Source organism: Aulonocara stuartgranti (genome assembly GCF_965226115.1).
Source record: "Aulonocara stuartgranti genome assembly, chromosome: 8".
NCBI lineage: Eukaryota > Metazoa > Chordata > Actinopteri > Cichliformes > Cichlidae > Aulonocara > Aulonocara stuartgranti.
In genome coordinates this window covers 23,792,429-23,814,541 of record NC_138959.1, presented here as the reverse complement: position 1 = coordinate 23,814,541, position 22,113 = coordinate 23,792,429, and the positions used below count along the sequence as shown (strand labels likewise).

Here is a 22,113-nt window from a genome sequence, read left to right as displayed (position 1 = left end):
ATTACTTTGGCAGGGTAAGTGCTATTCCCAAACACTTTTGACTTTTATGCCTGAGCTTAATTTGTTCATTTTTGCTTAATGTCACTGAATTTATAAGAGACTAAAAATGTTTTTTATAGATCTATGCAGAAAAAGGCAAAGGGAAAATAAATGCTTCAATGGCGGATTGTCACAAAGGCCATCTTCCTCTGTTTAAACTAGCCATGCTGAGTAAATAATAACAGTGCAGTTGTTTCCAACTGGTATTGTAATTGTGTGAAAAACATGTGTCTCCAAAACAAAATTTTGGGGGTGAATGATATCAACTCATAAATGATGACCTTCTTTAATGAATATGAATGTCATACTATCAGCTCTGGGAGACATATTAGGGAGTAAAATGCTAATAATAGCATGCAAAGGCATTAATTTCACCCTCCGATCACTCAGCAATTACCCATTAGGAGTAAACTTAGACTGGGGCAGCTTGCTTACCAAGCTTACCTTACCATATTGACAGCATCACACATTTGCTGCACGTTTCAGCTACCATGATGTAAATATCTTACTCCACCACAACCCAAAGACCCAAATGCTCTTTCAGCATTCACATTATTGGTATGCAGAGCTTTGCAATAATTTATGTGTGATCAGTGTGATCACAGTTTCTAAGTAAAAGTACACAGAAAAAAAAACAGAAAACAAAGTAAATATTTTTAATCAATTACATGTGGATGTTGCAAATGGTAGTGTTTAGGCTAAGGCTTCGGTGCTACAGGTGGCAACATGTGGACCCTGAGTGATGTCTTCCTCAAACAGTATTATTCAATCTACAAAAGAGGCCAGAATATGTTGGGTCTGGCCAAGGCTAGATAATCAACCTGAAGTCAAGTCCTTGAAAAGCCTATAAATTTTTGTGTTATAGTCGGCTTTGCAACATCAAAAGTCTAATAAAAAAAAGTTAAATAAATATTTTGTTTCTGTTTTGTGGTCATTGTTCATATAGAACAAAGCATTTCAAATCTGTCTTTTATAGGCTGCTAACACCTCATCTAAAATGCTTCCCAAATAGTAACCCCTCTATGCAAAACTTACATTTAACAGAATAACTTTATCTTAACTTGATTACTCCATAAACAGTGTTTATAGGGCTCCGGTGTATCTCTCCTCCAACCTGTTTCCTTTACAATAAATCTGTAGCCTACAACACAATACATTACACAAAACAGTAACTACTTTGCCCATATGTACCAATCTGATAGCTGTGGATGCTAAAAACATGATCTACCGGTAGCACAAGTTAAGGTGAGTCATGTCAACAGTAGGCTAGACTACTCGTAAAACCAGATGGCTTAAGAATGTCGCAGAGAACAATCTGTGTACAGACAAGAGAAAATATGTGATTTATTACGCATGAGTTCACTTTGTAATTTACAAGAGTGGAAATTAATGTTTGAATACATTTTAAGAATGGCCTCCTCCTCAGTGGTTTAACCCTGTTGACAGCTAGTTTCTCTTTTTAAGAACAGAGGTGGCCATCAGTGAGCAACGGTACGGCTTCATGCCTAGAATGAGCACTACAGATGTGATGTTAGCTTTGAGAGTGTTGATGGAGAAGTATAGAGAAGGTCAGGAGGAGTTGCACTAAGTCTTTTGTTATTCAGGGAAAGCATATGATAGGGTGTCAACGGCAAAACTGTGGTATTGCACGAGAAAGTCAGGAGTGGCAGAGAAGCACTATATGTGAGGGTGGCATAAGACTTTCAGTGTTAACAAGACAGTGATCTCGGTCAGAGAGAGATGGATTTAAGGCGGTGTGGGACAACATCAGGGATCTGCTCTGAGCCTTTACAGTAGCAACAGGTTGACTGATGAAATCAGGCAGAAGTCTCTGTAAACTATACTGTTTGCAGACGGCATTATGAAGATCATAATGCTGAGCCTGGAGAGATGGAGGCATGCTCTGGTGAGAAGAGGAATGAAAGTCAATAGAAGCAAGACAGAACATGTGTGTGAATGAGAGGGAGGCAGAAGCTTCAAGGAGTAGCTCTCTGAAGCTAAAGAAAAAACAGTGCTACTTCTCCAAGAAATAGTTTAGGTAAGACTAGGTTTTCTCTCTAATATAGTTTTTCTTAGCAGTGTTCAGCAAATATTTAGACATATATAGATCAAATTAATGGCAATAACAGGCCATTTGCCTGCCTGTCTAGCTAAAATAATTCAGATATTCTCATAAAGATCAATAAACAGCCTGCTGAGACAACAAGTGCCAAGCAGCCCTACTGAAATAATTTGCCTACATGATTTCAAAAAATAGAAAAGGATTATTACATTTAATAATGTGTGAATGCTGTTTCAATATTTTTGTCCTTGCTGTAGTCTAGCTAAACAAAAATCTCTCCGATTTGGACATAACATTGGGCGGCATTTGTCAAACTGACAGGAAAACCAAAGGAGACAGAGTACTGATTTGTATTAAAGATTCTTTTCAGGCTTCCTTCGTCACTTCAGCATGTCTATCAAAAAAATTTAAATATTGTTACTGATGTCTGTCCTGCAGGTAATGATCTCTTTTCTGAACAGTTTGTAATGGTACTCTTGATAAATATGCACCCTGCAAACCTTTTTAGTACAAAAAAGTGTTTCAGCCCTTGGTTTTTTTCTCAATAATTTCCAGAGATCTTATTGCTAGAGACATCGGTTAAACTTATCAACGAACTCATCAAACAAGTGCCTTAGTTTACTTTTTTGAGTGCAGACTGAAATCCACTACTGAAGTCTGCACTAATATCAGAATTAAAAGTGTAGTGAAAGCCTTTGTTTTTTTCCTAGTGAATACTGAGGGTATGAGGAAGCTTCATTGGGGCGTTATATCTTGTTGATCAAACATTCCTTGTTTTGATTGCATCCTTGCAAAACCGGTAAGACAGCTGACGTTTTAACTCTTACAACATAACAATGAAGTCCTTCTGAGGAGCAGTGACAAAGCTAAGCCTCTGATTGTCTGACTGTGTCAGTTTGTGTACACTGTCAAATCTGAAGGAATAACGAAGTAAACTACAGCTGGTGCATGACTTTGGCAGGGTAAGTGTTAATTCTTAAAACTTGTGACCTTTATGTTTGTGCTTAATGTGTTCACTGTTGCCTAGAACCACTGAATTTCTAAGAGACTCTCCCGTAAGTTTAAAAATGTTTTGTGTAGATGTCTGCAAAGAAAGGGAATATAAAGATCGCGAACTACACTGACTGGATGTCACAACTACCATCTGAACTTTGGACAATTCCTCTCTTCAAACTAGCCATACCAGGTAAATGTATACAGTGCAACTGTGTCCAACATCAAACACAGCATGTACAGTGTGTCAAATCGGACCATTTTGTTAACAGAAATACTTTTCTGCAATCTACACTGCAGATTTTTTTGGGGCACCTCCAATAGCATTTAGTGGTAGCATTTATTCAGTCAGAATTCAAACAAACAAAATGAATGAAAAAGGTTGTGGTTTCTGCTGCATTTGTTAATTAATTTGTTAATTATTTGCAAGAAATACAGTAGTTGTACTTGGCTAGTGCGGAGACTGTACCCAAATGGCAGTGTTGTGGAAATGACAGTCTTCACTAGTGGGGATAGTTACAAAGCTTTCTTCGTTATGAATTAGCGTTACATGTTTCTATTGAACATTTGAAGATAAAAAAAAAACAGAAACTCTTGTAGAGGACATAAAGTCAGAGATAGAAACGACAAGGAGCAGGTGCATCTAGTACAGGTAGAGCTGCCGCAAAACCCCACAGAGCTCAGCAGCCAGCGCAACAAATTTTGGATCCTTGGCTTTTAGTTAGCAGCTAGCATTAGCAGCACATGCATCCAATGTGAAAGGACCTTTAATTAACCTTTAACCTTTAAAGTAATAATGGTATTTCTAACCACTGATATACCACAACTTTATCCTTTCAACAGCTACTGAAATTTAGGGGACCTAGTTTCTATCGGATATTTATATAGAGATCTTCCAGCTTCAAACTGTATTACCCTTCAAGGACCTGCAGTTCAAAAAAGCGCCCCTCCACAGCCAAACCCATCTGTTCTCTGATTGGATTGTTAAATTTGTGATTGACATGACAATGACCAATCAGATGAAAGGAAGAAAACTAGGGTCAAAATTTGTACTAGTAACTTGAAACTTGAGTGCAGAGTTTCACTTGTATGTTTTGGCTAAGTCCACACACAAATGTTTTTATGCACACACAAATTCTTTTTACACATACAAATCCTGATTTACAAGTACAAAATATTTATGACCATAATTTGTGCCCATACACATTACATTTAAAAGAGGACTATAGAGCTACATGAGAAAAAAAATCCCATAAATACACCATAAAAAAACAACTCCCAAATCTGTACAGCATTTTAAAACAACATTGGTAAGGCATTTGTGTGTTTCATTCGTAGGAAGCCATGACTCTGTGAGTTATGATTTGGATGCCAGCTCTGCTATTATAGAGCCTGACAATCTAAAACGATTCAGCTGGATTTATTGCTTACGCAGAATAGTACGAACATGGGGAATGACCCAGGTAAGGGGAGTTTCTGACCTGCCGCTATCAAATTTATAGGTGAACGTAACAAACAGAGAATGGAATGTTTGACTGATGTTGGTTTTTATCACAGGAATACAACATCACAATGCAACTGGAAGCAGGAGTTCGCTACTTTGACTTGAGGATCGCTCGCAAACGTAATGACCACCATCCCACTAGGCTTTACTTTTACCATGGGCTGTACACAAGCACTGATGTTGAGGTAATAATAAGCATATTATGTAAAAGTACAAGACTATATATACAAAAGTACAAGACTAAAATATCAAATTTTTTGATATAAAAATAACTGAACTTTTAGCAGATTTTTTTTAACTTAAGAAGACCTTTACTAAGCTTTAGGCAAGACCTGTTTTAAAACTAGTTCAAGTTTTAAAATATGACCAAAGGTAAATAAACACAGGTGTTACTGATTTCCTTTATGAAGTGTCTGTTCTATTTTGGTAATTAGCCTTAGTTAATGTGATTTATAACACATGTGCTCACTTACTGTGTCATGAAGGAACCCTATAAAGAAGATTTCTTTTATCTAATGCCAGCTAATTTTCCCATTGAGTTCAGACTGTTCTCGGGGAAATACATGCCTGGACAGTGGCCCATCCTAAAGAAGTCATCATCCTGGCTTTTTCAAACTTCAATGGTTTTGAGAAAAACATTAAAGATAAACTTCACAACCATCTTATCGGCTTCATTAAGACCATGTTTGGAAGCACACTCATCCCCCCGGTAGTGTACAGTTTTTCTTCTTTTTTAAAAAATGTATTCATTTATTCTTAGATCAGTAGGTCAAATAAGTCTCATTGTTGAAGTACTTACTGTAACCTTTGCTTATAGTTTCAAAATAAGATATTCATTATCTTACAACAGGGCATCCCCACACTGCAGAACTGCTGGGACCAAGGCAAAAATGTCATAGTTTCATATGACTATCCAGCAAACTACCATCCTGAAATGTGGAAAAAAATAACTTATTACTACGCCAATAGCATGGACCGTGCACAAGTTAAATCAAAAATATCTGAAGCCTTGGGAAAGGAAAAGACTTCCAATTGTGAGTTTTCTCAACTATGCCATGTTATAAGTTATAGACAGCAAGACATTCATCTTTGGTGATCAAAAAACAATATTACTTGGGATGTAAATATCCAAAATAACATCTATTCAGAGAGAAAAAAGTTTTAAACAGCCAGGTTATACACAATATAATTTGAGATAATTACTAAGCTTCAACTTGTTCCCCACAGATTTCTTTGTATGTGGTTTGAACATGACTCTTCCAGCAGATCATAGGATACTCATCTACATCCTTCGTCTCTGCGACAGTTTCCCCAACGTTATTAGGAGGGGTCTGCCTAAGCTCCTGAAATGGCTGAAGCAGCAATCAGGTGTGAACATCGTTGCCTCAGACTTGGCAACTCGCAAGGACTTTGTGTCAACAGTTGTTGAGCTCAATTCTGCACTAATGAAACCATAACTGAAAAAGTATTGTGTTTCTTTAGTTTGAATATGACGGTGTGTGTGTGTTTTATTCTTTAAACCATAGATAACTCATCGGTTCATTGAAAAGATATAAATATTGTACAGTTACTAGAGGCTTAAATATTTTGCTTGTACATAAGTATTGTATTGCTTTTTTAAATAAACAATAAATTGTTTTTAAATTTTTATTTAATGTGTCAAATACAAAAACAAACACATTTTGTGTTGTATAAATTCAAGACTAATAACAATTAATAAAATAAAAAATGTGTAGAAAAATAAGCATATGAACAGGGTGTAATATTAAATTATAAGCCACATGCACAAGGAGGTAGGAAAAAAGTGCAGATATATATTTTATCTCACATATCCAATGCAATGCGAAGATGGTTTATAATATATTAGAATTTGTGTTTTATTTCCTTTAGGTAATGTAAAGATTTTATATTTAATTTAAATTAGTTTACGAAAATAACAAACTTGGGAGAAGACGTTACTGCACAGTTTGTCATTTTTATTTTGTATCACCAAAACAAATACATTATCTCCTGTGATCCCCACTCCTGCTTTGTTGTCGCGCCTCCATCTGTCAAGTGAGGGTATTGCAAAAAAAAGTGTTTAACTCATGCCTGGAAGTTTTGACTGCTGTCTCTTCACAAACTAGCTAACGTTAGCTTGCTAAAGTGACGCACTTGGTGGATTAGGATGTTAAGACTAGCATGGCGTCGGTCGGCGTCCAAACATAGCCGCGCGGGACCTACATGCGTGTTAACTGCAGCTTATTCGGGAGCGTATAGTCCACAGCAGAAATCACAGGGTGACTTAAGGTGTTTCAGACAAATTCCCCACCCACCAAGCGACAGGTCACCGCTCCTCCATCCCCGGGCGGCCTGCTACCTCAGGTAACGCTGCCTCAGCTAATGTGTAGCTAATGCTAGCTGTACGTAAACACTGCTTTGACATTTTACAGCAAGCATAGCGGGCTTAGCATAAAAGTCACGACCTGTTGTATTATGATACGGTTGTTGCTTGTGGCACAATAGCACTAACGAGTGTCGAACCACACCATACTCCCATATAAAATCATTCATATTAATATGTCCCTAAGGCTAACTCGTGGCCAGAGACATTCCCCCGTAGGGGCAAACATTTGATTAAAATCATAATGCCACGCATTTCAATTCGGTGTAAGTACAAAGGCTGACAATATGTTTTGGTTTCTATTAACTGGTTAGCTTTTCTTGCTGGTTTCTTGGTAACTCATCGACCACCCTCCGCTAACGATGAAAATTCTAGCATTGTGCTTCTAAGTTACACGTGAAAAATCACGCACATATGTGCAGCTTTTCCACCCGAATTCAACAAAAATGACTCATAAAGTGAAAGCTGTTTGTTGACGTTTTCCGGGGTATGAACTTTTATTTTTTAGCTAAGTCATAATAAATTGGAGAATATTCAAATGGAATTCGCCACGGCTGCCAGTCTGGACTAACAGCTGCTTGACAGCTACTGCAGCTTTAATGAGCTGCTGAACAAGCTTGTACAGCCCCAGAAACGCTCAAGAATTGTAATTAGAAAAAATTAACCTATCAATATTAGTATATTATTTTATATATTCTTTTGTCGATATACTACACAGGGTATTGACAGTGTTTCTGTAAGGAACGGGTATGTATAGAGAAATTTGAACTGAATGTTGTAGCTGTATTTTTATCGTATTACTCAAGGGTAACACAATGACATCCTGGGGCTGGCTTAACATTGTGTAAGGTATTTAGTCACTGTATTTGGGCCCACACCGAGGCAGCAACATCAAGATTGCTCTGTTTTGCTAATAAGAATCAGGATCCACATTCATAAGCATCTTGTGTGTCCAGTCCATCTGTCTTCATGAGTATGGCGTCAGGGAGTGAAGGGCCATCATCCACTTCTCACAAACACTCCAACAGGTTAGCTAAGGAGAGGTCACCATACCTGCTACAACATGCGCACAACCCTGTCGACTGGTGAGTGCTTTTTAAACTTCAGATGGACATACTTTCTGAAAGCACGGCCAAATGCCACGTTTTGTTTTTCTTTTTTCCTTTTTTGGTCAGGTATCCATGGGGGAAGGATGCTTTTGACAAAGCAAAGAATGAAGACAAACCCATCTTTTTATCCGGTAAGAGTTAAAAAAAAATCTCCGAGACATAGATTACAGATATCTGGATCACTACATTAAGAATTTTCTTTTGCTTGACCTCCAGTGGGCTATTCCACATGCCATTGGTGCCATGTTATGGAGAGGGAGTCCTTCGAGGACGAGGAAATTGGCAAAATCCTTAGTGAAAACTTCATCTGCATCAAGCTAGACAGAGAAGAGAGGCCTGATGTGGATAAGGTCTACATGACCTTTGTGCAGGTTTGTATACATTTACATTTTCACATGAAAATCTCTTTCAGCTTCACTCTGCTAGTGCCCCTTTATAATTTTTGCCTGGGAATTATTTCCAGGCAACAAGTGGAGGTGGTGGTTGGCCTATGAGTGTGTGGTTGACTCCTGAACTTCGACCTTTCATTGGAGGCACCTACTTCCCTCCCAGAGACCGTGGAGGTAGACCTGGGTTCAAGACGGTCCTCACCAGAATCATAGATCAGGTAGTAAAACTTCAAGAATTAGGGAACATTATTATATCAGATTTCATGCATTGTTAGTGGGGATGAAAAAAAGTCGTTAAAGAGATTTAAATTATATTTTTGTTTGTTCTCTTTACCCTCCTGTGCTGTCTCTGTGGAAGTGTATGAATGACATAAAGTATGACTTGTGTTCTAAAGTGGCAGAATAATCGTCCTGCTTTGGAGTCCAGTGGGGAGAGGATCATTGAGGCCCTGAAAAAAGGCACAACCATCACTGCAAACGCAGGCCAAAGTCCTCCACTGGCTCCAGACGTGGCTAATCGCTGCTTCCAGCAGCTCGCCCATTCCTATGAGGAAGAGTATGGAGGCTTTAGAGACGCTCCAAAGTTCCCCTCACCAGGTCGACATGAGCCCAAGTGGTCAGCTCTGTAGCTTTAAGGCCTGTAGAAAATTCTTTATTTGACTACCTGACAGCAAGTCTTTTCCTGTTTCTCTCTCTTGCCTATGCATCTGTAGTGAATCTGATGTTCCTCATGTCCTATTGGACTGTGAATCGCTCCACATCGGAAGGGGTCGAGGCTCTCCAGATGGCCTTGCACACGCTTCGCATGATGGCACTGGGAGGCATCCATGACCACATTGCACAGGTATAAACAAACCAAACTAGTGTTGTAATTCAGGGTTTTTCTTTCTTGTTGTTGTTGGTTTTTTTTGTAACAGGATTATGAATGGCAAAGTATTGTAAAAAAATTGATATATGAATAAATATTAAACACAGAAAAACAAAATTCAAACCACCAGGTTGAGTGGTAAAGATTCATGAAAAATAGGGAGTAAATTAACTGTCAGAAAAATTTATAAATTAACCCTAAATTCTGGCTGACAGGGCAGATGCTTTTAGTTCAGCTGATGCTCAGCTGATACAGTTTGTGACACTGGCAGCTGTCATGTAGCTTGTCCCCACCATTTCTGCTGACTCTGCATGCTGCTTTGCAACCCAACTCTACCCTGGCTCAACCTTTTTCTAGCATAATTAATGCCACATCCAATGTCCTTGAGGCCTGCTCTGTTCTGTGAGGTCTGCAGCATAACATACTATATACAAGTATCCATAACATAAAATATTAGAAGCCTCTCATGAAAAACATCCACAGGTCTCTTTCAATCCATTCCATTTTATGATCATTTTAAATTCACTAGTAGAAACTGGCATGTTTAAGTTTAGGTGTGTTTTAATAAAACGCTGTTTTTCCCACATCTGTCAGAACTCATCAAAAAAGCAAAGTCTTAAAAGGGCATTTGTGCTCGAACAGACAAGGATACCAAGACAACCTGGAAGTTTACCTAGAAAACCAAAATATGTTAGTGCTATTTTGTGCATGTGGTCAGTGATGCCCAACCCATCAAATCATACAGAATGCAGTGGCGAGTCATAGAGATGCATGACAGACTGAATCAAAACTGTAGAGGAAAGCTCTTACAAAGGGCATTTTGTACGGTTAGGACATTTTATTCATCAAGTAACAAGAAAATTAAATAAAAAGTTGTCAGAATGTTGTCAGAAGTGGTGCTTCTCTAATGTGCAAGCCTGGTTTGTTCATGTCAGACACAAAAACACACAGATGTACTCTTGGTCTCTTTAATATAATCGTGTTTTTAGTTCAAGTCAGATATACTTATGTTGTAGTACTGATACTTTCAACTAATTTTAGTGAGTAAAATTAAGCAGCCTCCCTCTTTATGTCTCTTTATCTCAGGGTTTTCATCGTTACTCCACAGACTCCTCCTGGCATGTTCCTCACTTTGAGAAGATGTTGTACGACCAGGCTCAGCTGGCTGTTGCCTACATAACAGCTTCCCAGGTGTGTGCAATTGTCTCTGTGTGGCTGTTTGTGTATCTGACAGTGTAATTAGCTCTGATCTTTCTCTCTTGTCTGCATAATTAATGTTACCCCCCAACCTAAAATCTCCAGCATAAGAGATGGCAAACATTTACTTTGTTTCAGAGTCAAATCAAACACTCACAGTGACAACACATGTGCTGTTATTGTGAGGCTTATTGTTTGGGCAATGGCCTACCAGAACATATTCTGTAATTTTACACATTTATTTCTTACAGTTTGAGCCCAAAGAGTTGTGATAACAGATTTCTTTCATCATCATTTATTTATTTATCTAGCACTTTAAAAACACACCTGGTAGACCAAAGTGCTGTACAATACTAATATGCACATAGTAATAAAACCAGACATAGCAAAAAAAAAAAAAAAAAAATTAATTAATGCGGCAAATGCGCCATCTCTCACTTTATGACATCTGGGATAGGGTCAGGCGCCCTGTGACCCAGAATTGAATAAGAAATGGATGAATTTCTTAAACTACGCAGTAATTTTGATGATCACTATCAAGGGCAGCAGTGATTAAACATCTAGTCATCTCAAGTGGTTTCACACATCGCTAATATAGTACAGTAAAAAAAGTATTGTAGATGTAATGCTGGAATTTTTTTTGCTTCCTCAAAGTCTGTATCAACATAGGTCCTAAAAATCCAGGAGTGGTCAGACTGTACTTTGTAACTTTCATTTTATTTATTTAGCCCTCAGTCAAAATGACTGTACTCTACTGTTTTTAGTACATCACTTCAAACACTTGACAGTGTTTTTCACTGCAGTGGGCAGCACTGAGTTATGATGCAGCAAACAACTTAAGAATCTGAATGCCATAGTTTTCAGTTTTCCCGTGAGTGCTTGCTGGGCTGGCCTGCTTTTAAGTCAGAGACTGAAAAACAAACCCTAATTAGGACACAAACATACAAACTCAAACAAATAGAACTCTCATTGCATACTGCACAGACCACTCCACGTGACAGTACCTGTGAGGTCATGTTAAGGTTAAATCATGTTGTTTTGGGAGGTGACTTGTGTGCGTTTCTGTTTTTCCAGGTTTCAGGTGAGCAGTTTTTTGCAGAAGTGGCTAAGGATGTACTGCTTTACGTCTCCAGAGACCTGAGCGACAAGGTGAGTCTGCCATTTCTGTGTGCACAACTGCTGTGTTGTTTTTGTGGTAATGGGAACTTCACCGTCATTGTGATGGTTTTGTAAATCAGCAAATAAAGAAACTATTTCACAAGAAATAGTTTCTTTTGGCTGCTTCTTTGGCATGAAGGGTCATCACAGCAGGTAACTTTAAAGGTTTAGTTTGGCAGAGCTTTTATACCGGATGTCCTTCCTGATATAACCCCAAAGAGGATTTATGTTTCCAGCTGAGCAAATGTGTAAACCCCTACACTGTGGAGCTAAGGGAGATATTTATGACACTAACCATGTTTATCTTTCTACAGTCCCAAAAAACTTTTTGGGGATTTTCTTACCTGCATGATTGAGCATGTGTCAAGACATCTTTCACAGACTTGGAGAATCAATGCACAGGCATATTAAAGCCAACACTGTATTAAGTTCCTTTCTATGGATTCTTTTTGTTCATGCATCCTCAAGGTCACGAGGTGGGACCCCGTTGATGAATAGCCTCTTAAACTCTTGCTTCTCGTCTAAGGGTCAAGCCTTTTTTCCCCCCCTTTTGTTAAATGAGGCGACAGAAGTGAATTGGGCACACAATTAAAACCAGACTTGTTGCAATAATAATATTCCCTAAGATTTATTATGCAATTACAGGCTAATGAATTGGTGCTGCAAAGATCATTTTCTACAGACTTCATGCTGCTTTTTTGTAATACAGTGGGTGGGATCTTCCCACAGTGAGGGAGACTCCGTGATTGTCCTCAGGCTAAATTACTGGAGTACTTTTTTACTTCAGCTGGTTCCCTGTGAGCTGTGTGGGTCCCAGTGATCTTCAGTCTCTGTATTTCCTTTTTAACTACCTGAAGCTTGATTTATCTTGCATCATAGGGGTTGAAATTAATTGAGAGTCATTATGTGTTTTTTACAGTAGATCTATTAAAACCCTGTTAAACTTTGTGGTTGGCAAATCTCTGTGTTTCCCAACCACATTAATAGGCCAGTTATGATCTTAAAAAAGTGCAGTAGCAGTGCAGTGTTTAAGTCTTCATTTTAGGAAAAGGATGCTAAACCGTCCTGCTTTTCCTCCAACCAACTGCCGCGGTTTTAGGTTTTCATGTGTTTTTACTTTCCGAAGCTTTCCGAATTAATGCGTTTGTGAAATTTCAGTGTCTAAAATAATTTTTTCATGTTCTCAGATAGTTGTTTTTCATCATCATGTCACAGCAACAGAAAGAGTGTCGTGAATACTGTTGCATGTTTCTCAACTGATCTACAACAGTGCATTTTGTCTCTCATCCTTAAAAAGCACCTCTCCCTCCTCCTGCCCTCTCTGTGTGTTTGTGCGTTCTCTGAAACAGTCTGGGGGCTTCTACAGTGCAGAGGATGCAGACTCTGTCCCGGCTTCGGGGGGACCAGAAAAGCGAGAGGGGGCTTTCTGCGTGTGGACAGCCTCTGAAGTTCGGGAGCTCTTACCAGACGTGGTGGAGGGCACCGCTGGTAATGCTACGCTGGCTGACATCTTTATGCATCACTATGGGGTCAAAGAGCAAGGCAATGTTGCTCCAGAACAGGTACTTTTGTTCTAGTTGTGTTGGTCTTGCTCAATGAATGAAAGTGAATATGCACAGAATGATAATGGTTTATTATACTTCAGTCACAGAAGACTTTAAGGTGACTTGATAGTGTCAGTAACCATTAACATGAAAAATGCTGCAGTCAGTGTGGATCAGTATGTGTGAACACCCTCTTATTCCCTGTACTGTGTGTTGCCAGGACCCCCACGGGGAGCTGCAGGGCCAGAATGTGCTGATCGTGCGTTATTCAGTCGAGTTAACAGCTGCTCGCTTTGGCATCACTGTCGAGAAAGTCAATGAGCTCCTGGCCTCTGCCAGAGCCAAAATGGCCGTAGTGAGAAAGAGTTGGCCACGCCCTCATCTGGACACCAAGATGTTGGCCTCCTGGAATGGTAAAGTTTACACTACAGCACTGAAATGGTCACTTCCAGTCATTCAAATGGCTCTTAGGCTCAGCATCATTGATTTTTCTGTTTAATAGATGAGTAATCGTAATGAGTGACAGCAGTAATAGGGCTTGATGATATGAACAAAAACATTTGAGGGTGAATGGTGCAGCTTTATATATATTAAGGCCACTGAGTGTTAAAAATTTATGCAAATTTATAGGGAACAAAAGACCACTAAAAACACACGTTCACTTTAGTCAAGGAACTATATCGCTTTACTTTTCAGGTTTAGGTAGGGAAGAAATTCACATTTTCCATTTTCTGGAATCAATAACTCATGAGGAGCGTTTTTAGAACTCCAACAGCACCTTTTTCAATCATTTTATTCAGGACGTCAACAGACCACAAGTTCTTTTTTATTAAAACGAGGCAGACCTGGAGCAATAATACACATTAATAAGTCATATGTAGCTGACTGTGAGAGGAATGTGCTGCGACCGTCTACAGAGTGCAACACTCAGCTGTGTTAGCTTTGCACTCATACAGTGAAGTGTCACTGAAATCACTTTATCCTTTTTGGGCACACTACAAGTCTTTGTTTGTGAAAACCTGTTCCTGTTTTCTTTTTTTTTTAATCAATTCAATTATATTTATATAGAATAGAATAGCCCTTTATTGTTAATGTACACATACAACGAAATTGTGGGTGCTCCACACCAACTGTGCTGGAGCAAAATCTAAACTGTACACAGCAGGAATAAATAGCAAACAGGAGAAATATATACAATCAAGAGGGATTTATACAAAACAAGAGAAAGGCACACAATAGAGAACAAAATAGTTGCAAAGTGCTTGGATGTAGAGCAAAGAAAAGACTGCATGTGAGAATGGCCCAGGGGAAGAAGCTGTTTGTAAGTCTGGAGGTGCGGGAGGGCAGCGGGGCAGGAAATTGGTGGTCGGGGTGCACCTGTGATAGATCTGGTTTTCCTGAGATGGGAGGAGCTGGTGATGGGCTCAAAGGGTGGCAGAGGGCAGCCAGTGATTTTTTTGAGGTGGTGTTAATTACCCTCTGTACAGCCTTCCTGATCTCTTTTGTGGCCCCTGGGTACTAAACAGCCAGGCAGCAGGAGAGCATGCTCTCCACTAAGGAGCAGTATATAGCTGTCAACTCAAAACAGTCCCCTGAAGGATCTTTATATTGTAAAGTAAAGAAGCTACGAATAATAGAGAATAAAGCAAGAATCAGACGACCCTCTGCGAACAAGCACTTTGGCGACAGTGGGAAGGAAAAACTCAATTTTAACCAGAAGAAACCTCTGGCAAAACCAGGGTCAGTGAAGGGCAGCCATCTGCTGTGACTGGCTGGGAGTAGGGGAGGAAGATGGGACAAAAGACAGACTGAAAGTGAGCCACAGATTAGTAATAACTAATGATTAAATGCAGAGCATTATTGGAGCACTATGAGCTCTGTAAGATAAGATGAGAAATAATTAGAAATTCATTTAGTAACTTCCTGTTCTCATAAATTTGCCTAAATATGGTCATTTTTTGGACGATAGAAAATTTACTCCCTTCTCAGCCCCCCTCTTTAGTCCTTTAATCTTTTTTTTTTTTGTACCTTAAATGGACCAAACACTCCTAGAGTGGTGATACCCAATACATATGTCTGCATTTTGTACAAAACCAAATTTGAGATATCAGAAGTAATTTTGCCTGTTTAGCTGGGGATAGATAATTTTATCTGAAGTAAGGCTGGCTGAGGTTGTGATCCACGGTCAGTTTGTTTTCTTCAGTAGATGCCAGTGACAGAAACTCAAACAGACAGCACACAGCACAGAAACTATAGCCATGTACTGCTGAGGACACAGTCAGCGCCAACATGGATTTCAGCCACAAAAAGGGATCAATATCTGTTTAAGTGTACTTTATGTTTAGGACATTTCCAGGCTTTTACCTGAAGAGAAGGCGGTGCACTCAGTCAGACTCCATTGACAAAACCAGTAATTTTACCTCCCAAAACAGCAGTAAACACAGTTGTTTGTGTGCTCCTACCTTGATTGGTCAGTTAGTGTTGTGTGACTGGTGAGTTAGGGGCCTTTCATCTGAATTTCATCTGTCCCACAGAGTAACTGCCAACCTACACTTTCTTTCTTAACACAAATCAACAAATGTCATCTGTTGTTACATACAAAGTTTAGCCATTAATTTAATATAAAGCTTCAAACTTAGAGTTACTATTTATTGTTGGACCTGCACTGTGTCTCCCTCCATGCTGCAGGAGAAAGTTGGACAGCGACCTTTAGGTAACAGTGCTAGAGTGCACCACTGGAAAAGCTGTGACTTTAAACATCAAACTATGTCACTATGAAGGACATGCACAAAAAACAATGTCAGTGACGTAGTAGTTCAAGCGTTTCACGATCGGTCACAGTTCTGAGCTTATTGCCTCAAAATGACAAAAGTGATGTTGACCTTTGGGCACAGTTTGGGTTAAGACCAATAAGTTGATCACTGTGTGTAAGTCTGATTAAATTCTGACCATTAACACAGGAGGAGTCGCGGGTCTTGTAAATTGTGCACGGCTGTGGCATGAGCTCATCGATCCTTTGGCTGGATTAGCTAAGTATCGATAGACAGCTCAGCCTCGTAATCAGAGGCAGTGATCTGTCTGATCAGGGATTCAGGTTGCAGACATGATCAAAAGTGTAACACAGCGTGCCAGAAAGGAGAAGTTTTTCTGTGGGATGTTCCACAATGTGACCATTAATTCCACAACGGAAACAGACACCTTACATTATATTAGTTGATAGATTATGAGCACTTCTTCTTTTCTCAACAAGACAGTTTGATTCTGATTATGTCAAGTTAGCACAAGCAATTTTATCAGACTGTCATATATTTACAGTAAATACCGCTCATATTCACGAGCACGCCGTTTTTCTGCAGTGTCAAAGTGTGCGTAGATTATTACAGACACTTGTCATTTGGGATTAATGTGATGTCTCCTTAGCACTGTTTGTCCTGCACATTGTCTCAGATTCGATTAATTACAAGAGAGCACACATACACAAGTGCACCCACGAATTTGGCTCCCGGGGCTGACGTCTCAGACAGTGTGTGTTAGTGAGGTAATGAAGCTCGGCGATCCTGAGAACTTTCCAATTAGACGCAAGACTCTCTGTCTCCTCTCTAATGAAGAAACCTTGCCATTAATCACCTGTCCTCTGCTGCAAAACTTTGAAGGCGAGGCTGTGCACTCACTAGGCTTTGATTTACTACATAAAAGACGGGTGGAGGGAAAGCGGGAGGAAGGATGGATGCAGATAGGGACAAGAGGAGGAACAGGGGGACTTCAAAGGAGAGAGGGGGGGATAACTAAATTGGAAGTGTGGCAGGGGCTACATGTTGATACCTAAGCAGTGAGTATGTCATTTTATTACTTGGTGACCTCAATACACTCACCCTCAACGACATCACCGTTACTTTCTCCCTGTTAGGCCTGATGCTGTCGGCCTACGCTCGCGTCGGAGCTGTGCTGGGAGACAAGGACTTGGTGGAGAGAGCAGTGAAGGCTGGGGGTTTCCTAAAGGAGCACCTGTGGGACGCTAAGCAGCAGACCATCCTTCGATCTTGTTACCGTGGAGACCAGATGGAGGTGCAACAGATGTAAGCGAGAGAAAGTTTTGATGGCTCAGTTTTTAAAAGCTTTAATTCAGCGATCATAGTCAGAATGAGAATCTGATGACAGCTGGTTGCTTGATGCTTTTGTTCACATACATGTCAGACTAGACCCACACAGTCCTGCAGTTTTTGAATATTTAACTGTGACTGAAAGCTGTCAGAGGATGTTTGTCCTAACCTTGATTTGGATTTTTGAGAGTCTCAGAATTTTATTCCTGATTCGATGCATCTGTAGTACAAAATTCTCTCAGAGACACTGCATGTGTGCTTTTTTCCTGAAGTTTAGCGAGCCTCACGGGTAGGGCATAGAGTCATTGCAGGTGAGGCGGGAAGGTTATGGAGTGAAACCAAAATGAAATGAATATGATTTATGGAAAGTAAAGGTTTGCTGAACCCACTGCACTAAACAAGTTGTGCTAAATTGAGTCCTCCTCGGCCGAGAGAGTTGTTGAATGTTTTAGTTCTTATGAGAAAGCAGAAGACCACAAAGGAAATACTCCTGTATTTGTCTGAGTTTCCTTCGCTTTCTTGAAGTGTTTGCTAGATTTATAAGGTCTGATCCAGTATTTGGGCCCACAAAAATGAAAAGCCTTAGCTGATTTTGGGTTTGGTTGATTTCTCCTTTAACATATTCCTGTTGTTGTGCCTCTAGACTGTTTTGAGCATTTTGCTATTTTTAGGTTTTAGTGGACACTTGTGCCTTCATCTACTGGATCTTCTCCAGCGGTGATCCTTCAACTTGATTTTCATTTTTGGGTGGCAGACAGAGTTCCCAAGGTGGCCGAGTTGTAATCAACGCGTTGCCAGAAAAAGTTTGAGTTTGCTGGAACACATCAGAGTTCTGGTTGTTTCCGCTGGAAGTTCTCTCAGGGGCCTTTAGACGTCACATCATAACGTCAGGTTTCTAATCTCTCACTCTGTGGTCTAGAATCTCAGTCTTTCTACCTTCAGGCTGATGACTGTGTGGTCTTTGAAGACTGTCCTGTTAGAACTGGAGACCCAGGCCTAATTGCAAGGGATGATCCTCCACACCAGGATTTTTCCAGATGTTGATGATTGAGATGATATGAGGTTATAATCTTGAGCTTCTCAATGCCAAATGACAGACAGCTTTGTCCCTTTTGTACTGTGTGACATTGTTAAATAGGATGTGGAAAATGGTTTTTTTTCCACTTTGTAGTAGAGGAGCGGTACGCAGTAGTTCTGTACTGAGATGGCTGTTTATATGCAAACAGGAAACGGTTATATCTGGATAAATCAGGTTACTCTGAGAAATCAGAGAACATGTTCACATGCATTCTAGTAACCTGGTTATAGCAAAGCCACATTTACATGCTGCAGGTCAGTAATTAGTTTTTCTCTTTTAGTTTCTATCATTTTGTCTATCTGAGACAAGACTGGCCCTGTGTTAACTGGGTTAAAGACGCCTGTTGAATGACTCGTGATGAGTTTTTTTCAGCCTACATAGCAACAGTACAAAATCTGTTTTGTCTTAGAATGACTGTTTTCTTTTACGGGGTGCCGTGTTTGATTTTTAACCTTTTACAGTTAAGCCTAACATGAAGTGGAAGATGGCACAGAGTTAAGCTAATACTGTTAAGCTTAAGCTCTGGTTTTTGTGTTGAAATGGCCAAGACGACCAAATACAAACAGAATTTCTCATCAGTGTGACAAACACAGCGGAACAAACAGAGTCTCTTGTTGATTCTACACCATCACTCCAGGTGTCCCCGTTCTGTTGGCTAGCCCTATGTCCTAGTTACTACGAATGAGTGAGTATGCAGTATGGCCGAATCAGCAGAAAAATATGCCAGGAAGCCCACATCACAGCATGAAATGCATGCAATTTTAAACACACATATAAACAGATAGACACCACGAGCCTCTGTCTTCCACAGCCTGTCTCTCATTCATAATGTTCCAATTCAAGATGGGGTCGGCACTGAGAGTGCTTACCAAAGCCCTTTTCTCAGGGCTGGTTTACTTTCTGTACATTGGTAAATCACTCTGTCACACCAGGCCAGGCACATATGGGCCGTGCGCTAATTTACCAGGAGGAATAGTAGGTGCTCGGGCTAACTGGGTTAATAGGCCGTGGTAATGTTGAGGAGCTGATCATGAAGAGTATCACCAAGGTCTTTAGGAACCAAAGGAAGGCATGACAATGGATCCAGTATAGCCATGGCAAGTGGGTCACTGGTGATGTTGACTCATTACTCAGGCTGCTGCTGTAGCCTCTTCAGCACTACACTTAGCAGAGATAACTTCTCAATTAGTTGTTTTTTTAAGATTTCTTTTTTGGCATTGTAGAATTATTAGACTGCAGTCTACTCTGTACTATCCAAAGTAGGACGAAAGGGTGGGGCCAGATGAAATTGTGTGGGGAGAAATGGAGCTCAGACCCTTGTTGGGGCATATGTATTGCCTGGTCAACCAGCTGACCTATAGTGGAGCCCCCTAATTTATTTTATTTTGTTTTAGTTTAATGTTAGCCTTGCATCAGGCTCGCGACCTGTCCAGGGTGTACTCTGCCCGTCGCACTATGGTAGCTGGGATAGGCTCCAAGCCCCACCCCCCCAATGCCCACCAATTTGATTTGATTTTTAATGATGTTAGTTTTAAGGATGGTTTGTTTTCATTCAATGACTGTTGCAGTTTAAATTAAATGTTATTTTCTTGTGCTAAAATGAATCTGGCTTTTTAAGCATGAGCCTGTCATTACTGTGTGGGTCTGTTTGCTTGTTTTTCCAAAGATCACAATAATATGTAGTAATGCAAATTCAAACTTTTTGAGCCAATAATCAAATGTGATTTTGACTGCACTCTAATAGTGTCATAAGCAGTTATTCTTTTTCCACCTCACTGCCGTTCAATTACAGTTTTATACACAATCCCACACACGCTGATGGGCTGGCGCATAAAGAGCAATTAGATGAGGGCATTCAAATTAATTTCAAGGGTCTGCAGAGTATCATAGGCTTCTGTTAGGGTTAGCTACATTGTTTTATTAATGACTCAGAATGCGCACCTGCGGACCACTTATGTGCACCCCTGGTTATTTAGCTCGTCATATTGCAGCCACAGAAATTCTTTTGTCCATGAAACCATAAAGCTGCACTTTCTTTTTGCCTTATAGTCTCATTTGTCATAACTTCTCCGTTTTGTGGTAAGCTTTTCTTTGGCTGTCACTTCTTCACCCCGACCTGTCTTATTTGGCTCAGCAGAACTGAAATATAAATCCTGCTACTTTTACACACGCACTCACATAATTTCAGCGATTCTCTGCGCGATCAACCTCTCACATGTTTAAGCTTGCTGCGGGAGATTTCACTTGTCATGTTTGCATAGTAAGCTAACGATTAATAAGACGATGTCAGAGGAATTGGTGCACAAATTATCATCACTCACAGATCAGTGCTGTCATTGCAAAGTGAAAGCAAAAAAACAAGCGCAAATTCAAACGCGATTTCAATATGTCACATATTGACAGTGGCTCACCGATGCCAATGACATAATTACCCAGCTACATTTCTGAAAGAATGCAAAAGCATTGACATATATTTTTCCTACAATAGCCCGACGGGCAGGGCAGAGAGATTTTTGTAGCCCGACTGGAAAGATCGCTAGCTCTGGGACGTCGGGCTAGCGATTTTGCAAGCCCTGTATCTGATTGAGGAATCACTCATCTTTGGAAAAGAGAGTTTATTACAGAGAAATGTCTCTTTCCAAAATAAAAGCTATACTATCCGCTTCTTCTGGGCTATATTCTCAGCAGCATAAGGAGAATCACGTGCTAACGGCTGTCTAAATGACTCGGCTAAAGTTAGTAGCATGCTTGTTGTTTTTGTCTTTGCACTAGGATGATGTCGGCGTAAATGTGCAGTCATATTCGTTGTGTTCCCACTAGTGCTTTCAGGTTAATCTCGTTGAAATGACCTTAACGCCACAACATGGCAAATCTCCGTTAACGAGCTACCGCCGATCGCCCCGTGCATGGGGCTAGACGGCCAACACGTTAACGAGCTAACTGCGCTAACACACTAGTTAATTAAGCATTGCATGGCACATCCAACATACTGTTTTACTTTAGTCCATGACTCGCTTACCTTCAGGGTCATACGTCACATGAAAACCAAAATAATTCCAAACGCCAGATCTGAATGAGGGTGGGGGAGGTCCATCTTGCAAGGAGAGCTTAACTTCTGTCTTGCTAGCTTGCCCTGCGCTCTTCCTCCTGACTATGCTGTCTGTGTTGAGCGCTCAGTGGATCTGCGCTCGACAGTGCAGCCTAGGCGGAGTAGTCGAACGCAGATTCACTGAGCGCTCCACACAGACAGCATCGTCAGAAGGAAAGTTGATAAAATAAATTACAAATGTTGTATTGTTCGATACATATGCGTACCGAACCGAAAGCACTGTATCGAACGGTTCAATATCGATACGAATATCGTTGCACCCCTACTGTATATATATCTGCTTTATAAGCTCAGTACTGTGCAAAAGTATTAAGCCAGTGTAAAATTTCTTTATATTTTGTAAGGAAAGTGGGAAATGAATGCAGCGATTTACTGAAACGTGCAAGCATAAATGGAAGTACAGAATATGAGGCAAAAAACGAGTTTTCACAGTTCTGTCAAGCAATAACTGGAATGACCAGATTTATTCTTCAGCACAGCTTGAATTCTTATGGTCAAGATTTCTTATAATTTCTTTATCAATCTCAAGGAATATTTGTCTGGGCATCTTAAAGGACTTGTAACAGGGTTCGTACGGGTG

The 22,113-nt window shown here is 40.1% G+C and overlaps 2 protein-coding genes across 3 annotated transcripts in view; both read left to right on the top strand.

Annotated features, from left to right (window-relative positions):
* Window positions 1-1,852: 1,852 nt before the first annotated feature.
* Window positions 1,853-6,194, top strand: LOC309713446 (PI-PLC X domain-containing protein 1-like). 2 transcript variants are annotated; one of them, XM_082545086.1, is made up of 8 exons: window positions 1,853-2,077; window positions 2,812-3,063; window positions 3,182-3,287; window positions 4,433-4,557; window positions 4,652-4,783; window positions 5,143-5,307; window positions 5,449-5,632; window positions 5,826-6,194. In XM_082545086.1, the coding sequence occupies exons 3-8, from the start codon at window positions 3,182-3,184 to the stop codon at window positions 6,053-6,055; spliced, it is 942 nt and encodes a 313-aa protein (XP_082401212.1). In that variant the 5' UTR covers window positions 1,853-2,077; window positions 2,812-3,063; the 3' UTR covers window positions 6,056-6,194. The 2 variants fall into 2 exon arrangements, with proteins under 2 accessions (XP_082401212.1, XP_082401211.1); XM_082545085.1 differs by lacking the exon at window positions 1,853-2,077 and adding an exon at window positions 2,408-2,539.
* Window positions 6,195-6,623: 429 nt separating this feature from the next.
* spata20 (spermatogenesis associated 20) overlaps window positions 6,624-22,113 on the top strand; it is a 56,237-nt gene continuing 40,747 nt past the window's right edge. Inside the window, exons 1-12 of the mRNA XM_082543665.1 lie at window positions 6,624-6,962; window positions 7,938-8,066; window positions 8,157-8,221; window positions 8,307-8,461; window positions 8,554-8,697; window positions 8,875-9,076; window positions 9,193-9,323; window positions 10,434-10,538; window positions 11,619-11,693; window positions 13,052-13,264; window positions 13,467-13,659; window positions 17,154-17,322. Of these exons, the coding sequence (XP_082399791.1) occupies window positions 6,766-6,962; window positions 7,938-8,066; window positions 8,157-8,221; window positions 8,307-8,461; window positions 8,554-8,697; window positions 8,875-9,076; window positions 9,193-9,323; window positions 10,434-10,538; window positions 11,619-11,693; window positions 13,052-13,264; window positions 13,467-13,659; window positions 17,154-17,322 (1,778 nt within the window). The 5' untranslated portion in view covers window positions 6,624-6,765. The remainder of the gene's footprint in view (window positions 6,963-7,937; window positions 8,067-8,156; window positions 8,222-8,306; window positions 8,462-8,553; window positions 8,698-8,874; window positions 9,077-9,192; window positions 9,324-10,433; window positions 10,539-11,618; window positions 11,694-13,051; window positions 13,265-13,466; window positions 13,660-17,153; window positions 17,323-22,113) is intronic.

What these genes read in the sequence shown, in the direction of transcription:
- LOC309713446 (XM_082545086.1), top strand. Translation starts at nt 3,182, where the DNA reads ATGTCTGCAAAGAAAGGGAATATAAAGATCGCGAACTACACTGACTGG. An exon ending in ACACAAGCACTGATGTTGAG is followed by an intron (nt 4,784 to 5,142) that starts GTAATAATAAGC and finishes CATTGAGTTCAG; the next exon opens with ACTGTTCTCGGGGAAATACA. An exon ending in GAAGCACACTCATCCCCCCG is followed by an intron (nt 5,308 to 5,448) that starts GTAGTGTACAGT and finishes ATCTTACAACAG; the next exon opens with GGCATCCCCACACTGCAGAA.